The 17,689-nt window shown below is 42.7% G+C and overlaps 1 protein-coding gene across 2 annotated transcripts in view; it reads right to left on the bottom strand.

The window, feature by feature from the left end:
- Nucleotides 1–17,235, bottom strand: part of CSNK2A2 (casein kinase 2 alpha 2) — a 38,352-nt gene extending 21,117 nt beyond the window's left edge. Inside the window, exons 1-4 of one of the 2 annotated variants that reach the window (XM_047711005.1) lie at nt 17,017–17,233; nt 16,112–16,223; nt 6,540–6,641; nt 4,117–4,167 (exon numbers count right to left, since the gene is read on the bottom strand). In XM_047711005.1, coding sequence (XP_047566961.1) covers nt 4,117–4,167; nt 6,540–6,641; nt 16,112–16,223; nt 17,017–17,120 — 369 coding nt within the window. In that variant the 5' untranslated portion in view covers nt 17,121–17,233. Of the gene's footprint in view, nt 1–4,116; nt 4,168–6,539; nt 6,642–16,111; nt 16,224–17,016 lie in introns of both variants that reach the window. The other variant, XM_047711007.1, reaches the window with a different exon arrangement.
- Nucleotides 17,236–17,689: the final 454 nt, after the last annotated feature.

Raw genomic sequence — 17,689 nt, 5'->3', positions numbered from 1 at the left:
AATCCACGAGTTTGGAATTTGTACCTCTTCTTTTCTAAAATAAAGATTTTATTCATTTATTTGAGAGAGAGGGAGGGGAGAGATGAGCAGACTCCAAGCTGAGCGTGGAGCCTGATGCAGGGCTCCATCCCACGACCCTGAGATCACGACCCAAAGTAAAGCCAAGTGTCTAATGCTCAACACACTAAGCGACCCAGGCACCCCTGGAATTTGTACTTCTAACGTGAAAACTACACAGAAATGAGTTCTATAACCATGGAATGTGTAGCTGAGACGGTGCTTGGGGGGCACAGACTTCAAGCCCACTTACCGTCAATCAAGAAAGACAGAAATACATGAAATGAGCAGACTTCCACTCGAGAAGGTAGGGGTGAAACAATGAAAATTCAAGAAAGAAAATAGTTTAGGAACAAAGAAGGGAGGAAGAAAGAAAATAATTAAGACAGGAACAGAAATGAGGAAATAGAAAAACAGAAGCATTTGAACAATAAAACCAAAAGCCGTTCTTCAAGTATTAATAAGAGAGATCTCTAGCAATACTGGTAATTTTTAAAAAGAGACAAAAGGCACAAATAATGTTGGAAATGTAAAGGAAAACATAATTACAAACATATTACAGTCTTTAAGCCCTCAGAGAATTCTATTAATAACTTTATGTAAATATGAAAGTGGACAATTTTAGAAATAGATACCATCCAAATAAACTCACGAAGAGACAAGAAACCAGGATAAACCTTTCACTTACATGTATGTACATTCTGAAAAGGAAAGGATAGTCCAAAGTCTCCCTTTCTTCCCAAAAGACAAGTAGATAATCCCTATTTCATATAAACTTTGAGAGAAGAGAAAGGAAAAGCTGCCCAACTTATTTTATGAAGTTAGGATAATCAGGAGTCTACAATAGAACGAAATTATGGATATAAAAAAATGCTGAAAAGAACAGGCTGCAGGTTCTATCACTGCTCACTCATCAGATACTAAACCTGGGACAAACCTCCTCTGAGCGACACCTTAAATCCAGTTACTAATACACTTAACAGTAAAATGAAAAAAAAATATAAAGAAGCTTTTGTAAAAAGACAGACACAGGACAAAATAAAAAAAGCCTGAAGGGCATGAGGACATTAAACTAGCTGATTTCTCTATTTGTGGCCTGTCATACTACCTGGAGCAGAAAACGACCATCCTGTCATGATCTGCTTTTCCAAGATACACATCTACTACCTGGATACTTGACAATCTTGTAAGCTGACTAAAATGGCAGGGCCCGACCACTCAAAGGGGCCCCCCAGTGTGACACTGCAGCTCAAACACATCCTACACTCTGCATCTTCCTGAAGTTCCTCTCCAGGAACAGTGAAAGGAGTGAGGCTTGGGGGATTCATTCACAGTAACTAAGAGAATGGAAGAGATGACAACACTTTGAAGCAAGACAAAAATGTCCACTGACAAAGCTGAAAATTCTGTCAAGAGCAGAGGGGGTCCAGAAGCAGACAACCTCACATGGAAGAGCTACAGAAAGGCTCACAGTGACCCCAGGTATCAGTGAAAGAGAGTCAACAGATTTCAGCTGAAAACAGGAAAACAAGTTTAAAACACCACACTGAGGGGCACCTGGGTGGCTCAGTGAGTTAAAGCCTCTGCCTTTGGCTCAGGTCATGATCCCAGAGTCCTGGGATCGAGCCCCGAGTCGGGCTCTCTGCTCAGCAGGGAGCCTGCTTCCTCCTCTCTCTCTCTGCCTGTCTCTCTGCCTATTTGTGATCTCTGTCAAATAAATAAATAAACTCTTTAAAAAAATAAAACACCACACTGAAAATGGGGAGTTACATGAAAGCGCACCTAACATTGCCCCCGGGGCTCCTCCGCTGGAGGCCGAGAGGCCCGCAGCCCGGCTTGCATCCTCCAGACAGGGGCTGACAAGCAGTCATCAGTCATTTCATGACTCTAAAGAGTAGACAGTCAAAAACCATGAGATTTCAGACAATTGTAACACAGACAAAAAACAACACACACAAAAAAGCATTTGAAAGAAAAACCGAGAAAAGAATATGAAGAAGAAAACATCGCGGGGTGGGGGGGATCCACACATTCTCGGTGAGAAAATAGAAGATATTACATAAAAGAACAGGATACTACTTTTAAACTTCTGAGAACTGAACAGAGCTAAGAGATGAAGTCTAACATTTGAATGAGCTCTAGAAAGTGAGAACAAAGAAGGGAAGAAAATCAAAGAATGTTAAAAATATTGTTCTAAAACGGAAGGACATGAGTATCTAGATGGAAAAAGCCCAGCAAGTGTCCAGAACAAAAGATAAAAGTGACCCATTCGAAGGAACATCATTGTGAAATTTCATAGACTGCGACTCAAGAGAAAATCCTAAAAGCTTTCCAAAGAAAAAACCAAAACCCAAACCAGATCATGTAAGGTAAAACCAGAACGGCTTCAGTGGTAATACTGGAAAAAGCTCTTCAAAATTCTGAGAAAATTATTAGTTACAACCCAGAATTCTAGGCCACGGCTAGTACGTTAATTGGAAAGATAAAATAAAAACGTTTTCAGATATGCAAGCCTCAAAAACCATGAATTTACCATGACCTCTTTCAAGGAAGCTCCTGGAGAACATGTGCCATTAAAACATCCCTTCGAGAGTTAAGATGCAAGAGAAGTTAAGATTTCTCCAGGGAGTTAAAAATTCCTGCAAACCGATCTTCTGCGTGCTATTAAATTCACAGGGCAGTTGTCAATTTAAGAAACAAAAAATGCTGATGTGAAAATTTTACATGCGTGGCCAGACAACTGATAAAAACTCATTAAGGGAGCAGAAGCATTTAAAACTTAGGTATTTCACTATGAAGTTTCATTTAGACCAACTTTTAAACTTCTGGTATTTAGGAAAATGCTTGGTTTCATTAAGAAATGCATACACATTCCCACTCATGTACTTACACCTTGATAAACCTGGGACACTCGTGGCGAAAGTGTGACTGGCCACGAGTATCAGCAGAGAACTCTACTAGCTAAACACTGGCAGGCTGACGAAGACACTGACATCTACCGCCAAGAGCTCACTGCTGACTTCACCTTTAAGGAGTCCCGCTAACAAGGAAACTTGTTACACATGGGAAAGCTACACTGTATATAAAACTTGCTTATTGTTTCACAAATTATAATATCCATGTTTACTTATTTTCCACTAGTTAACCTAATTCAGAGTTGTTTTAGAGTGACTACCTAAGACAAATTAAATGTGAGATAAAGCTTTTATTTTCACCCAAAAGCCTCACTCCTGATACCAGCATCTTTCAACTGCTACTATGGTTTTGGCCCTAACTTCCATCACAAAAAAATCACAAGCTTATGATTCACTGACTGAGTGATTATAATCACCCAAAAGTTCTCCAAAGACCCCTCAAAATCAACACCACTATTTTGTTTTTATACATGGATTCACATTATGTTCTACCATGTCTAGAATAACTAGCCCCCAAAACCTTACCAGAAGCTAAGGTTGTAGTGTCTGAACAATAATAAAAACAAACTCATGAAAAACCAGCTTAAAACCGTGCTTTTAGAAGAACACTTCAAGTCTATATCAATATGCATTATAAATATAAGAAATGTAAATAATCCTGGATAAGGCTTTTCTAAAGCACAGGGACACTTAACTAGCTTTTCTGGGTCATTTGCTTTGTATAGTGTTGGTGAACACACAACATACTGACAGCTTGAGTCCTACAGACGGCTTCTTTTCACATGAGCCCTGTAACCATTTACCACTTCCTATCAGCAAGGGTAGATTCCTACGCAAATCAAGTATCTCCCTAAAACCATGCTGTCTAAAACAGGAGTGTTCCAGATGAGGTATTAACTTAGACCCAGCCCAGCAGCTATTCCCAGAGTAAGCAAGGCAAAGGGTGATGAGTAATTTCACCAAATGCAAAAACCCTACCCACTTTCTGCATCCTATACTCAGGCGGTAAGGAATCCGGATTTATTACTTCCCACTCTCACCAATGATTTCCTGGTCCCCTCCTGTTCTGGCGTATCAACAGTACTTATCGCCAACTGCCCATCCCCCGTTAACCCCATGCCAGAAAGAAAAAGCATATACGCACCTTAAAATCTGTATTATTGATATATTCAAATACCAAAGCTGGGGTCTTTGACTGCAAGAGAGAATAGTAATGCCTCATAAGTATTCAAACAGTAAACGTGCTCTGCTTCTGTCGTACCGATCTATCCCCAAATCCCACTTAAATGAAAAAGGGATTCACTCATCAGGGAGAGCCTATTAAGAAAGTGTCCTCTTGAGACTATGTGTCTGGAATTTGCTTCAAAATAAGTGCGGATAGTGGGTGGTGGGAAAGCGGACAGCAGGGAGATGAAAAGCAAAGCTGGCCACGAGTTGCGGCACTGCTCAAGCTGACTGATGTGTGCAGGGAGGTTCACTATCTTACTCATTTTACTTTTGTAAATGGTTGACATTTTTCCTAAGTTGTTTTTTTTGTTTTGTTTTGTTTTAAAGGAGATGTATTCTCTGACCAACCTGTCAGTGGGCCTGGCACAGTATTTGAAGAATTACATTCTGCAGTATTCCAGTCTGCCAGCCACAAAAGGAGTGACATGTTTTCATCTTGGTTTGGCAAGCCAGATGCATTTTACAGAATTATCCTATGTCTTGGGAATCTATCATAGGCCTTTTCAGGATCCAAAAGGAAAATATCTATGATTATCAATCAGCAGGCTATAATGTGAAATTACTGCCTTGGCTACATACCACTAGAGAATGTCTCAATTTACAAAGTAGATGTGATCCCCCTCACCCTCAAATTATACATAACCAAGTATTTCTAAAGTGCTATAATCTTTAATGCAGTGAGTACAAAATGTCTAATATTTCCTTGTATAAATTTTTCGAATGCCAGATTTACTTAAGTAAGGTAAAATAATGCTCATTAACAGTAATAAGCTTTCAAAATTAGGAGAAAAGCAGGGCCTTAAAGGGTTATAGAAAATCACCTTAGGAATCTTTACACTAGAAAGTTTTGCTCAAGGAAGCAGGTAAAAGTTCCCTAGAAACAGGGCACAGTATGTGCACATGGGGCTTTGTCAGAAAGAGCAGTAGTCCCAGCAGCACTGGTCAGAGGGTTCCTCACTAGCCTGAAGGGGAAAGGGCTTCATCAAGACCACCAGATCTCTCTACTGCCTGGGAGTGAGGCCATCTCCCTAAAACTTAGGGGAGAAGGGCTCCCTCCATGGTTTTAATCCAATTTTAACTTACTCGTGTTCCATATTATATAAAACACACACATGCCTTAAGCAACACATTACAATATCAGTAAGACAAGTTTCACTAAGTTCTACTAACTTAAAGGCAAAGTGCAGAGGCCGCTGGTACAACAGTAATATGTACTGGGTCACGCTGCAGGCTGTTTTCAGTGATGATGGGAGTCCAGAGTTAGTCATTCTAAAATCAATCCAAGCTCCTCAGGCTGGGATATATTTTTAATGGCAATAAGCTAGAATCTAGCATATAAGCACTCTTCTCAGTCTTCTTAGGGTCCCGAAGGCAAAATTTTCTTGATTCTTCAGTTTAACGATACTGTGTGATCTTGAGCAAATCACCAAACCTCAGAGCCTTCAGCTGTCCTATCTGTACAGTGTAACAATGTGGCCAATCACAGCACTGACTCCAGTGGACTGCTGAGGATGGTCCTGAGGTCCAGAACAGTGCCCAAACACAGTAAGCAGTCAGAGCATGTTCACTAGCGCATCGTTTCTTTATGATGTCTTCATCATAAGCAGACAGAAGCAAAGACCTACTTCTTCAACGAACAGCCAGCATGGGAGGATAGGAAAACAGGTGAAGTAGAAGAGATGAAGAACAGAAATGGGATGGGAGGTGGTACATAAACACTCTGGCTAATCACCTCCCAAGAAAACAAAATTAAATAGCACATCTAAGAGGGCTACAAAGTAAGCATTTTTAACAAAAATATTTAGTTGTATCAGAATATACAACATGAGCCCCAGGGGTAGACAGTGAATTAAATTCTAGTAGGAGAAACAGCAAGATGCCTTCCTCAAAGGGTCTGTGGGGTTGTGATCTCTATGCCAGGTGTCCACGTGGAGATATTCGGTATTTCCCTCTGTAAGCCCAGACTTTCAGATGTCAGGCTTAATGAAGTGAAGCAAAATAAGGCCAACTAGAGGTAATAAGCTTTCAAAATTGGGAGAAAAGTAGGGGCTTAAAGAAGACATTTAGCAAACATTTGTGGGCTGAACCGGAACAAGGTAATAAACTGGGATAGGGATTTTTCTATACATACACTTTTAGGTTTCATAAAAGTGGTGGTGGCTACTTCATCTTTGGGCCACCACGGTTTTTTCTGGCTTTCAAAACTATTCAGGAGTAGAAGATGAACACAGTCATTCCCAATACGTAATGATGTTTCTCATTATTCTGACATTCTGTGTCACACCACGCACACATTCATGCACTCACTTGCTCCTTCTCCCCCAACCGTCAGGCACCTACCACGGGGTCCTTCACAGTGTCAATCAGCTTAATGATATTTGTTCCACCACGAAGGTTCTCCAGAATCTTAACCTCTCGTTTTATCTTCTTTTTCTTCACTGGCTTAAATACACAAGAGTAATCGGAAGTGAGATTCCTTTTGAAGTTAATAAATAAAACCTTAAAACAATGTCAGCTAATCAAGTGGCTACCGGGCTATCTTGCACACCATGTCACATTAGAGAGCGTGTCTAAATTAGAAAAGAGAAATCAAGATAAAAATGGGGACTGCCCTTGAGAATGTTTGAGATTAAGTTGAATACAGACTCATACAGCATATGTGTCAGATCTTTAGGTAGTTACATTCAGGTCACTCACAAATTTTGAACACCCATGTCATACTTTAAAAATAAAATGCCTAGATAACTGCCAAATGGAAGGCGTGCATTACAGCTCTGAACAGCTGTATATCATGCACTTGCAAATGGAAAAACCGAAACAAAATTGTGAGACACCTGCTCTTCCAATGAGTTACATGTAATTTTGTCTTCCAGGAGCGAAGACCAGTTCACTGACATCAAGTTACAAACTTGTTTCCCAGCTGCTGGCTCCCATTTCCTGTTGCCACTCCCATTTCCTCAACATCTAGAATCTGAAATCAGCACAGACCTACTAAAACTCCCCAACACATCCCACTCCTAAAGAAAGAGATGACGGAGCAGCAGAGGAGAAAACGGGTATCTGATCCAGTACCGACTGGAAACCTCTGCTACTCGCTAACCTTTCCATCTGCTGGGTAGCAAAATTAAAAATCGCAATCAGAAATACTAGCATTACATGTGCTATTTCTTGTCTTGAAGAATTTGAAGAATGTAAGCAGTTCTGGAACAATAGTCACATCACAATTACATTTTACAAAGTACTCAGAACACTTAACTGGCATGTAGTAAGCACTCAATAAATGGAAGTTTGATTATTTTCATGTATTTAGTTAGTAACAAACCACAAAATTCCTATGTAGTGGACTCAGCCTAGCTGAACCATTTGCCCAAGGTCCCACAGCTGATGGTGAAGGATGGGGGTGGGATTCAGATCTAGACAGTGCCTCTGTAGGCCTCCCTCTTGGCCACGCTGCTCTCATTTCCCAAGTGTGGCTAGGAGAGAAAGGGAACTGGGGAAAAGGAGTATTCGATCACCGAGACACTAGACACTGTTCTGGTAGCACGGGTAAAGAGTATCCAATGGGTCTTCAATGAAGTAAGATTTTAAAAGCCTGCATGTGTGTGCTGGTGGTGGGAGGGGAGAGATATATACATATGCCAGAGACATCGTCACCTTTTGTTGGTCACTAAGCTACAGCTCTGCACACATAACAAAACAGAGGGAGATTATGAAACACAGAGCACCTGCATCACCTCTAACGGGGTGTTTGACTGACAGGCTGAAATCTGGCTGCATTCTTCCAAGCCAGCTGCCACACTCACGTCCACTCTGCTTTGTCAGGGTTTGCGGGAGAGTAGATCTAGCTACTGTGTCTCTCACCCACTTCCACTTAGGAATTGTACTCATTCCCTTTTTCATAATTAGGGAGCTCAATACTTTGGGGGAAATAAAGCACTTGAACATGAAGTACAACTTGATAAAAACAAAAACAAAAACAAAACAAAAAACAGCCAGAAAAGGACATAACTACAAAATAAGTAAGCTTCAAAAATGTCAATGTCAGGAAACAGACTGAACAACTGTTCCAGATTAAAGAGATACGACAACTGAAAGTAACACATGACCTGGGATTTTCTTTTGCTATAAAAACATTATATGGACAATTGGCAAATGAGAACAGGGGCTGCAGATTAGCTAACAGCACTGTATCAATGTTAGTTTCTGATTTTTGATCATGGCACTGTGGGGTTACATAAGAATTGTCCTTGGTTTTAGGAAATGCACACTACAGTAGGGATCACTGCAATTTACTCTCAAGCACATAACTACATGCGTTTATACACACACATATGTGTGTTTATATATAAGAGAGAGAAAAGCATAAAGCAAATGTTAACATTTGAGAAATCTGGGTGAAAGACATATGGGAATTCTTCTAACTTTTCTTTAAAGCTGAAGTTATATCAAAAAGTTAAAAGAAAAATAAAAGCTGGCTACTGTATCTATAAATTCAGCCAATGCTACCAGCATATTCAATGTAAGAAAATTCTAGAGTTGGAAAGCAGTTACAGATCTGTGAGAGTGGTCGCAGAGGAAAAAACACCCCACAGCCAGAGATCTGTGTACACCAAAAACCTTCCTCTCCCCCTAACAGTGAATCAGTACAGGGGTAACCCACTAAGTTGCCTTTATGACAATGCCCCACATAAAGCCTTGCTTTGCCTTCCTGTTAGTCAGCAACAGGTCAGGCAGGGACATGGTTCCTGGACAATGCCACTAAGATTTAGGTATCTCTCATGATGTCCTAAGGTAACTTATGGAGCAAGAGAACGTATTTTGCTACTCAACTGTCACCTGTCCAACAACTTCCTCACCTAGAAGACTGGGGACAGCAGGGCAATTCTGAGGTGGCACAACAGACTCTCACAGCACCTGGAATTCTCACATCCTGACAAATGACCAAGAGATCATTAAAAAGGAAAAGGGACCTACAACCCAGGACATTGCTCCAAAGCATGGACATCCATTCTCTACAGGAACCAGGCCACAGGGAACTTCCTTTTGCTGCAAGCTTATTCCTCTGAACCTGGGACATGGTTTAGAAGCTAAAAAAACCAATGAGCTCCCCGGGAATGAAAGTGATCATTTTAAAGCTGTAAACAGAATGAGAGAGAAAAGGTTAGACTCTATAAAGGAAGACCCTTCACATCTTGTGGAAAACAGATCATGGATTTTATAGAAAAAAAAAAAAAAAATGCTTCAAGACTGTAGCCCAGTGTTTGCATTCACCCACCTGCAGCTACACAGAGAAAATACGCATTTCCCTCACAGTCTCATCATTTCATCCTGCTAGACAAAGTCTCTTCCAGTTACGGTTTATTTATTCCAATTCAGAGAATATGTTTAAAAATATTCAAAATGAATCAGTTTAGAAATGAATCAGTTTAGTTGTTTCCCAATATTCTTTTTAACTCAAAGTCTAGAAGAGAAAAATGGCAAAAAGCTAAAAAAAAAAAAAAAAGAAATTAAAGTATTAAATCAAGTTTCAATAATAAATGAATTATGGTGCACACCTAGAGAGAATGTTTAAAAGGGAAAAAACTCAATTTGAAATTTTCTGTGCATGAGCTCAGAAAAGGAAGGAAAAGGGAGAGAGGGAAGGAAAAAACAAGAAAGAGAGAAAGGAAGAGAAAAAAGGGGGGGGGGGGGGTGAAAGGAAGGAACTTTCCCAACTGTTTCTGCCCACATGGTGGAGAGTCCCAGTGATTCAGGACAACCTTGTTCAACATAATCCAAAAATTAAGACTACTTCTTTCTCCCTACTGACCAACACTGAAAAACTTAGAAGACAAATTTAGTGATAGGTTGCTTAATTAATGAAGTCAATGATCTGTCCTATTTACTTAGGGCTGATTTTTAAGAAGCCAGATCTGAGAATGATTTCAACTACTAGCATTTGATTGTGATTGAATTTCTGAACTAACGTATACACAAGGCTTAAGAATTAGGACCTCAGGGCGCCTGGGTGGCTCAGTAGGTTAAGCTGCTGCCTTCGGCTCAGGTCATGATCTCAGGGTCCTGGGATCGAGTCCCGCATCGGGTTCTCTGCTCGGCGGAGATCCTGCTTCCCCCTCTCTCTCTCTCTGCCTGCCTCTCCATCTACTTGTGATCTCTCTCTGTCAAATAAATAAATAAAATCTTTAAAAAAAAAAAAGAATTAGGACCTCAATAAATCCCAGCAAATGTTAAGAGGCAAAGTCCCATTTTCATTTCTTTCTAAGCACAACTGAATTAATAAATTCAAGACAGGCAGAAGGTGGTTCAGAACTTGCAAATCTGGAACTACTCTGATTCCAATGCCACAGTGACAACTGAGAGACTAGTTTCATTGCCTACAGTAAACAATCACAATGAACACCGGTTGCCAGGGATGTGGGACAGAGTAAGAAAGGAAAGTTCAGCCTGGATGATAGCATTTATTTTATCACCTTGAGGCATCCCTCAAATCCACTGCAATTGACCCGAATATAAACATTATCTGGGCGGTGTCATTTCTTCACAGCAACTTTTCTCTTAGTCTTTCAAGTCCCTTTCCAATTACGTTATCGACTCCTTGAGACTATTTTTCTCGGGGGTGGTGGCGGTGGTGGTGGTGGTGGTGGTGGTGGTGTGTGTGTGTGTTTTAATTTAAAAAAGCAAGGCATACAGCAGGCCTTTTGAATTTCGAGAGAATGGTATCGTCTTTTCTACTCCTGGTTTTGCCCTCTGAAATCATTCATGTAGCCCAGCTGAAATACTGTTATTAGAACCATATTTTATTGCTTTCTAAGTGCAGGCACTGTTTTAAGCACATTTAATCCACCTCTAACAATATTCTGAGAGGAGTTCCTATTGGCGCAATTTTACATGAGGACGCTGAGGCAGAGTTTAAATACCAGCTCAAGGTCACAGAGTTGCCCAGTGTTGGGAAAGCCCATCTGAATGCAGGCAGTACTTCCAGGGCCACTTTTGGGAAAGGAACACTGTGTAGATGACTAAAACACTGTCATGTACCTACCCATCTCTCCCGAACTAATCATTTAATTCTACCAACAACCCTGTGAGTTCCACAGGAAATATATCCATTTTATAGATAGGAAAACAGAGTCAAGCGGGTATAAATGAAGAAGCTGGTTCTAGAACCCAAGTCTCCTGCCCTCCATTTATAGCAATTCTTAACACTATACTGCCCTCATGATGAGGTGGCAGATCCTAAAATCAGGCTCTAGAAACTATCCACAGCCATACTATACACATAAAAATGGGTCCTCTATGCCAAGATCCTTTTTTTACACATGGCTCACTCTCCAACAAACTCTCATATATTAGAGGGATAAAGCTGTTAGCCCCGAAATCTGGCAAGTTATCACGATGAGGGAACTGTATGGGTTAATAAAAGTGTAAAAGCACTGGTTATTGTGGCTTCAAACCAACAAAGTAACATTTCACAATGCATTCACCAAGCTGCTGCAGACTCAAACCAGAGAGGCCCTGCCTGGGTCCCTGTAGCTCTCTGGGTATTCATCTATTCCGTACTCCATCTAGTACCCATCCAGGTCAAGCATTTCCTAGAAGAATAAGTCCCCAAAACCATTAGAAACAAATTCACTTGACTTTTAGTGAATGTTTATCCACCTTTCCAGCATAGTTCAATACCTCAAAAAGTCAATTATCCAGCAAATGTCATTAACTGCTCCTCACAGCTACAAGATTCCATGAGAAGGACAGAGGACCCTAGTGCTTTCACCCCCTAACCACGTGACCCCGAGCAAACTGCGTGCTCTGGGTCTCAGTTTATCTGTAAAAAGAGTTTGGGTCCTAAGGTTTCTCTGCTCCCTTATTTCATGATTCTGTTTCACCACACTCTCAAGCTCAGACCTTACAATCACAATATTGGAAACAGCACTAGGGGCCCCTGGGTGGCTCAGTCGGTTGGGCATCGACTCTTGGTTTCAGCTCAGGTCATGATCCTGGGGTTGTAAGATGGAGCTCCACATTGGGTTCTGCACTCCGTGGGGAGTCTGCTAGAGATTCTCTCCCTTTGCCCCTCCCCAACCCTACTCCCGCTTGCACACATGCATGCTCTCTCAAATAAAATAGAATCTTAAAAGAAACAGCACTGACTAGTTCACACAATTTTTAAAATTTGTATTATTTGATGTTAGTAACACTTTAATAATACAATTTTAACTACTTTTATACCATAAAACATTTGTAGGAATGAAAAAGAATCACAAAAATTTTAGAAAAATCAATACTAATATCTTGCTTCAGGAAAATGACATCTTGGTGTACTGGTCTAACAAAGTACCTTGAGGGAAAACACCTACCACCGGAGAAAGCAGAAATACAAGAGAAAGCCCAGCACCAGCATGCGTGAACATCACTCTGATATGACCTAGACAGTCGCCTGCTCGCTCTGAAGTAACCCCACAAGACAGGTCACTGGCAGGCCTCCCATCCTTCTTTTCCCACCACTTCCTCACAGCACAACATTTAAGAAACAGCTACAAATATGCTAAGCACACTTAAAGAGTAAACTTATATTACCACCATTCTTTGTTTTAATTTGTGGATTAACCGCTGGGGGGCAAAATGGACTTATCCAACTCTTCATAAGACTACCTTATACTGTCTTGCATGAGAATTTCCAAATCAGGGCAGCATGGGTTCAAAACACTGTACACTTTTATTTAAAAATGGTATTGCTCTTAACTTCTACTTAGGAAATAGGAGTTTTCACTTGAAGGAACACAAGAACAGCTGAAATCCATACATAGGTGGTGTCCACAAAACGCTACAAGTTGTCCAAAATGGCCAAATGCTTTTATTTCTGTGTATACCCTCCTGAGTGGTACTACAAAGGAACTGAGCAATGGACTTCTCTAAATCAAAAGATGAAATTTTCAGCACCGAAGTAACTCTCTCCCCTCATATGTTAATCCTTCCCACCCCCTCCCCCTTTCTTTTTCTCCTTAAAACAGTTTTGGCCAAAAAAGATATAACCTTCCTATTGATTGGAACATTTTAAGATTTCAACCTCACAATTTCACTTCAAAATAGAGAGTAAAATTTTGCTCACCGACTTTAAATTGCTAAAACCTCTAAAGAGTTCCAATGTGTTTTGACCAAAAAAATCTACAGCTGCAAATTAAATGAGAGAATTCTGTGGTCATTAATTCATGTGACCATTCTCTTTTACAGCAAAGAACTGAAGGAAAATGTTATTGACCAAAAAGGAAGACAGCCCTGTCTTTAAGGAATATACCTTCTCTCTCAGCCACCGTATGTGAGTACCCTTCCTGCAGTTAAAGTACAGTAGTAGGCCTTTTATGAAGAGAGCTTTTTTCTAAATTCCTCTGAATTATAAGCAGCTGGAACTCTGTTAAGGGCCTAATTTCCTATGACCAAACACTGTAACAAAAGATATTAGTCATAACTTATCTGAACAGGGGCAACAACTTGGGATCAAGACACTGTCCTCTAAAAAAAAAAAAAAAAAAAACAACCAAAAAAACCCCAATACTTTTAATCCACTTTAATTCAGCCTGTGAAAACGAGAAAACCACAATATCTTTAGTAGTTTCTTACCTATCCTTCAGCTAAAACAAAATCTAGACAAAAATGCCACAGGGCTTAAAAAAAAAAAAAAAAAGAAAGAAGTGAGGGTGGTTTTCACCAGTGGCAACGAACTGTTGCCTGCCTTTTCAGGCTGTACCCTGAAAAGAACTTGTATGGAAAAGATACAAGAATACTTCATTAACTAGAGCATCAAAGGAGCCTTCCAAATCTTATTCCAGAACACAGGACCTTATTCTGAGGATCTTACAAACCCACATTAAAATGAGGGGAGAGGGGCGCCTGGGTGGCTCAGTGGGTTAAGCCGCTGCCTTCGGCTCAGGTCACGATCTCAGGGTCCTGGGATCGAGTCCCGCATCGGGTTCTCTGCTCAGCAGAGATCCTGCTTCCCTCTCTCTCTCTGCCTGCCTCTCCATCTACTTGTGATCTCTCTGTCAAATAAATAAATAAAATCTTTAAAAAAAAAATTAAAAAAAAAAAATGAGGGGAGAGAGAGAGAGAGAGGAAGAAATAGGAAACAGGAGTTCTGGCTAAGGGTCATTTTAACATAGTGGTATCAGGTAAGTAAGTTTTCCTGTCCTTAGGTTTCTTGCCTGTAAAAGCAGGCTTCCATTTTGGGTTCCCTAAACATATCCTGTGAATCTCCAGGGGGAAAACTATCCAGGAATGGATGCTATGAAGATCTCTAGAAGGAAGACTAAAGAGCAATGCGATGTTCTCTTGAATAAACGTACTTTCACTTACATATATACCTAAAGCCATTCCTCCAATGGACAGGAAGTTACACACTTATTCTAAAAATGCTGCTACTGCATAAAAGTTTAGTATTTTTCTGAAATTGTTCTGGAGTCAGCACTTCATTCTTTCAAATGCACAGCAGTGGAATACGGATATTCCTAAGTTCAATTTATGCCTTGCTCACTCCTAGAAAGATTTAAGCAGCTTATATTAAAAACATTTATGCTTATGTATAAAGGAAAAAATCATACGGTGACTTCCCTGAAGGGAACATTTCTTTAAATATTTATACTTGTAAAGAAAAAAAAAAAAAAAGACCATGTGACTTTTTAGGTCCAATTCACATCTGGGGAAGAGGGGAGTCAAACTCCCCATCTTCAGTATCAATTCCTCACTTCTCACTCCAGTGCCTCTGACGGCACAGATAACTTTGCCTACTTCTCTCTACTTCAACTCTGCTTCTTCAACACTGGGCTCAAATGGCACTGAGTAACAAAGCTGATCACTTTTCTGAAAACTGATTTTCAGACAGCGTAAGCCTGACCCCTCATACTAAACAGGGACAGAGCTACCCTAACTCTGTCCTTAACACACAAAAACAGCTCTCCAATCCCACATCCTTATTCACTGAGCCTCTGCAAAATGGCCACATTGGATATCTTGTACATGCAAAAGTGTTTATATTAATCACTCTTTAGTCTTTTCGATATTTCACTAAATGACATGCGCACACATTAAGTGATCTGGCAACGAAGAAGACCCTTCACAGATTCTAAGAATTACCTTTTTTTTTTGGTACACCCTATAAAACATTATTAAAGTTATCCAACCAGTTACCTAAAGGAGAATTTAGCCAACTCTTCATGCTCATTAAGATCATGTCTTCACCAAAGAGACCATAAAAGACGTATCTTTCTTAAACTCAAGCAGACTACACCAGACACTAAGACTGTTTGTTCCAAGTATTAATTTTAGTGATTGTAAGTGTACTCCTTACTGCTCCCAATTTCACTTTAACTACATGATAAGCAACAATGAACCTTCTGCACACTACTGGATCGCCGTATCCAACCCCACCTGACACACTCTTACTGCCAAAGAGAAGAAACAACTGATCAGCCACTGAGGGGTTTCCACCCAAGCTTCAAACTCATCTTTGGAGCTCCTCTCATTTCTTCCAGCTTTCTTTCTGGAATAATTTCAAGCACCAAGGGTAACAAATCCCACGCTCAAGGAGCCCCTCAATTGATAGGATCTTCACTGGAAAAGGTTTTCTTTCATCTGAATCCCTATCTCCTGTTTTAACAAATGGACCCTTTGGAATTTTCACTTTGGGAGCCCACAATGACATTTCAGAACAAGTATGTTCCCGAACAACCGTGCTTAGATTTGAAACAGGTCTACAGACGTACTTCAAAGTTCACAGGAAAACGGGTGGGAAGAGTAGTTAGTGAAGGGACATCAGACAGAATCATACGTGAAATGAGACCTTGCACTGCTCGTTCTACAATGCGGCTGAAGTTTACGTCTGGACCAGTGAACCACATTTTTAATGCCACTCATAAGACACTCACCTTGAGAATTTTTACAACCACTCTCTCATTGTTGGTGATGTTAATGGCCTCAAATACTTCACTATACTTTCCCCGACCAAGTTTTCGAACCAGTTGGTAATCATCTTGATTACTGTGAAAGGCAAGAGTGACACATAAATGCCAGGACTTGGGATTAACCAAGCCTATGCCCACTATACACCCCCATCCAGCCACTTCCATTAATCAACTTTTGGAAGCGTCTATACATCAGGACACAACTCATTCCCTAAATGAAAGTCACAACATAAAGTTGGCTCCTTTCACTCTGCGCACAGCTCCTAACCTAATTGGTCCACCACAACTTGGGGAGCAGAGGTAGGAAGGCACGGCTCTGAGCCAATCTAGAAGGGTGAGCAAAGCATTCATCGTGGAGGCTCAGAGGGTGCCCCGCTGCCTGGGGTTCCACAGCAACCGCCTTGTATTTCACACCCCAAAGGTACCAGCGCCTGCTTTGGAAATGTGGATGTCTTTAAAAGATTTCCTCCCACCCAGCCTCATTTCAAAAAACTAAAAAGGCAAGAGAATTTTAATAGCTCCAGAGGACAGCTGCTGACTGCCCACCCCAAATAGAAACCCAGAAGTGTAAGGAGGAAGGGCTGCTCCCTCATTTCCACCAGGCTTCAGTCCCTGGACCTTACACTTCTCAGTAAGAAAGCATTCCTTGGGTAAGGGGAAGAGAGGGGTGCGCAAGGCGGGGAGAAGGGGAGACAGAGAGAAGAGGACATGTGCGGCGGGGGAGGGGGCTCTGCTTCCTACCCCAGACCCGAGAAAGCGCCGGCCAGCGGCGGGGCGGAGGGGAAGGCAGACCGCGGGGTAGGGGGCCAGTGCGGTTTGCTCCGGGGAGCGGTCGGGCGGGGGTGGGGGGGAGGCGGCGGCGGCTTTACCCCCAGCTCGGGACGTGAGCCTCATAGTCCCAGTACTCGCGGCTCCTCAGGCTGTTCACCTCGGCGTAGACCCGGGCCCTGCTGCCCGCGGCCGGGCCGGGCATGGCGGGCGGGACCGGGGGGCGCCGCGGGGCGCAGAGGGCGGCGGCGGCGGCGCGGCGGGGGGCGCGGGGCGGCGGGCAGAGGAGGCGGCGGGCCGCGGGGCGCCGGAGGAGGAGGAGGAGCGCGGCGGCAGGCGGCCACGCCAGGCCGGGCCCGCGGGGGCGGGCGGGCTGGGGTCGCGGGGGGCGCCGGCCGAGCCCGCCGGGCCCTGGAGCGGCCGGCGGGGCGGGCGGCGCTCGCGCTCCGCGGCGGCCTCCGCTCGGCTCGCGGCTCCGAGGCGGCGGCTGTGGCGGCGGCACCAGCAGCGGCGGCCGCCGGCCGGGAAAGGGACAGCGGCGGCGGCGGCGGCGAAGAAGGAGGAGGAGGAGGAGGAGAAGGAGGAGGAGGAGGAGGAGGAAACCCGGAAAAGGGGCCGCGCTCACTAGGAGCGGCCGCCGCCCGGCCCGGGGCCGCCCAGCCTCACAGCGCCCCCTGCAGCGCGGGGGGACCGGCCGGGCGGCGCCGGCCCCGCCTCCGGCCCCGCCCCCGCCCCCGCCCCGGCCGCCCGCCGCCCGGAGCCCCCCTCTCAGAG

The sequence above is a fragment of the Lutra lutra genome, chromosome 17 (genome assembly GCF_902655055.1).
Source record: "Lutra lutra chromosome 17, mLutLut1.2, whole genome shotgun sequence".
NCBI classification, from domain to species: domain Eukaryota; kingdom Metazoa; phylum Chordata; class Mammalia; order Carnivora; family Mustelidae; genus Lutra; species Lutra lutra.
The sequence above is the reverse complement of the archived record's forward strand: the minus strand, read 5'-3'. Positions and strand labels throughout refer to the sequence as shown.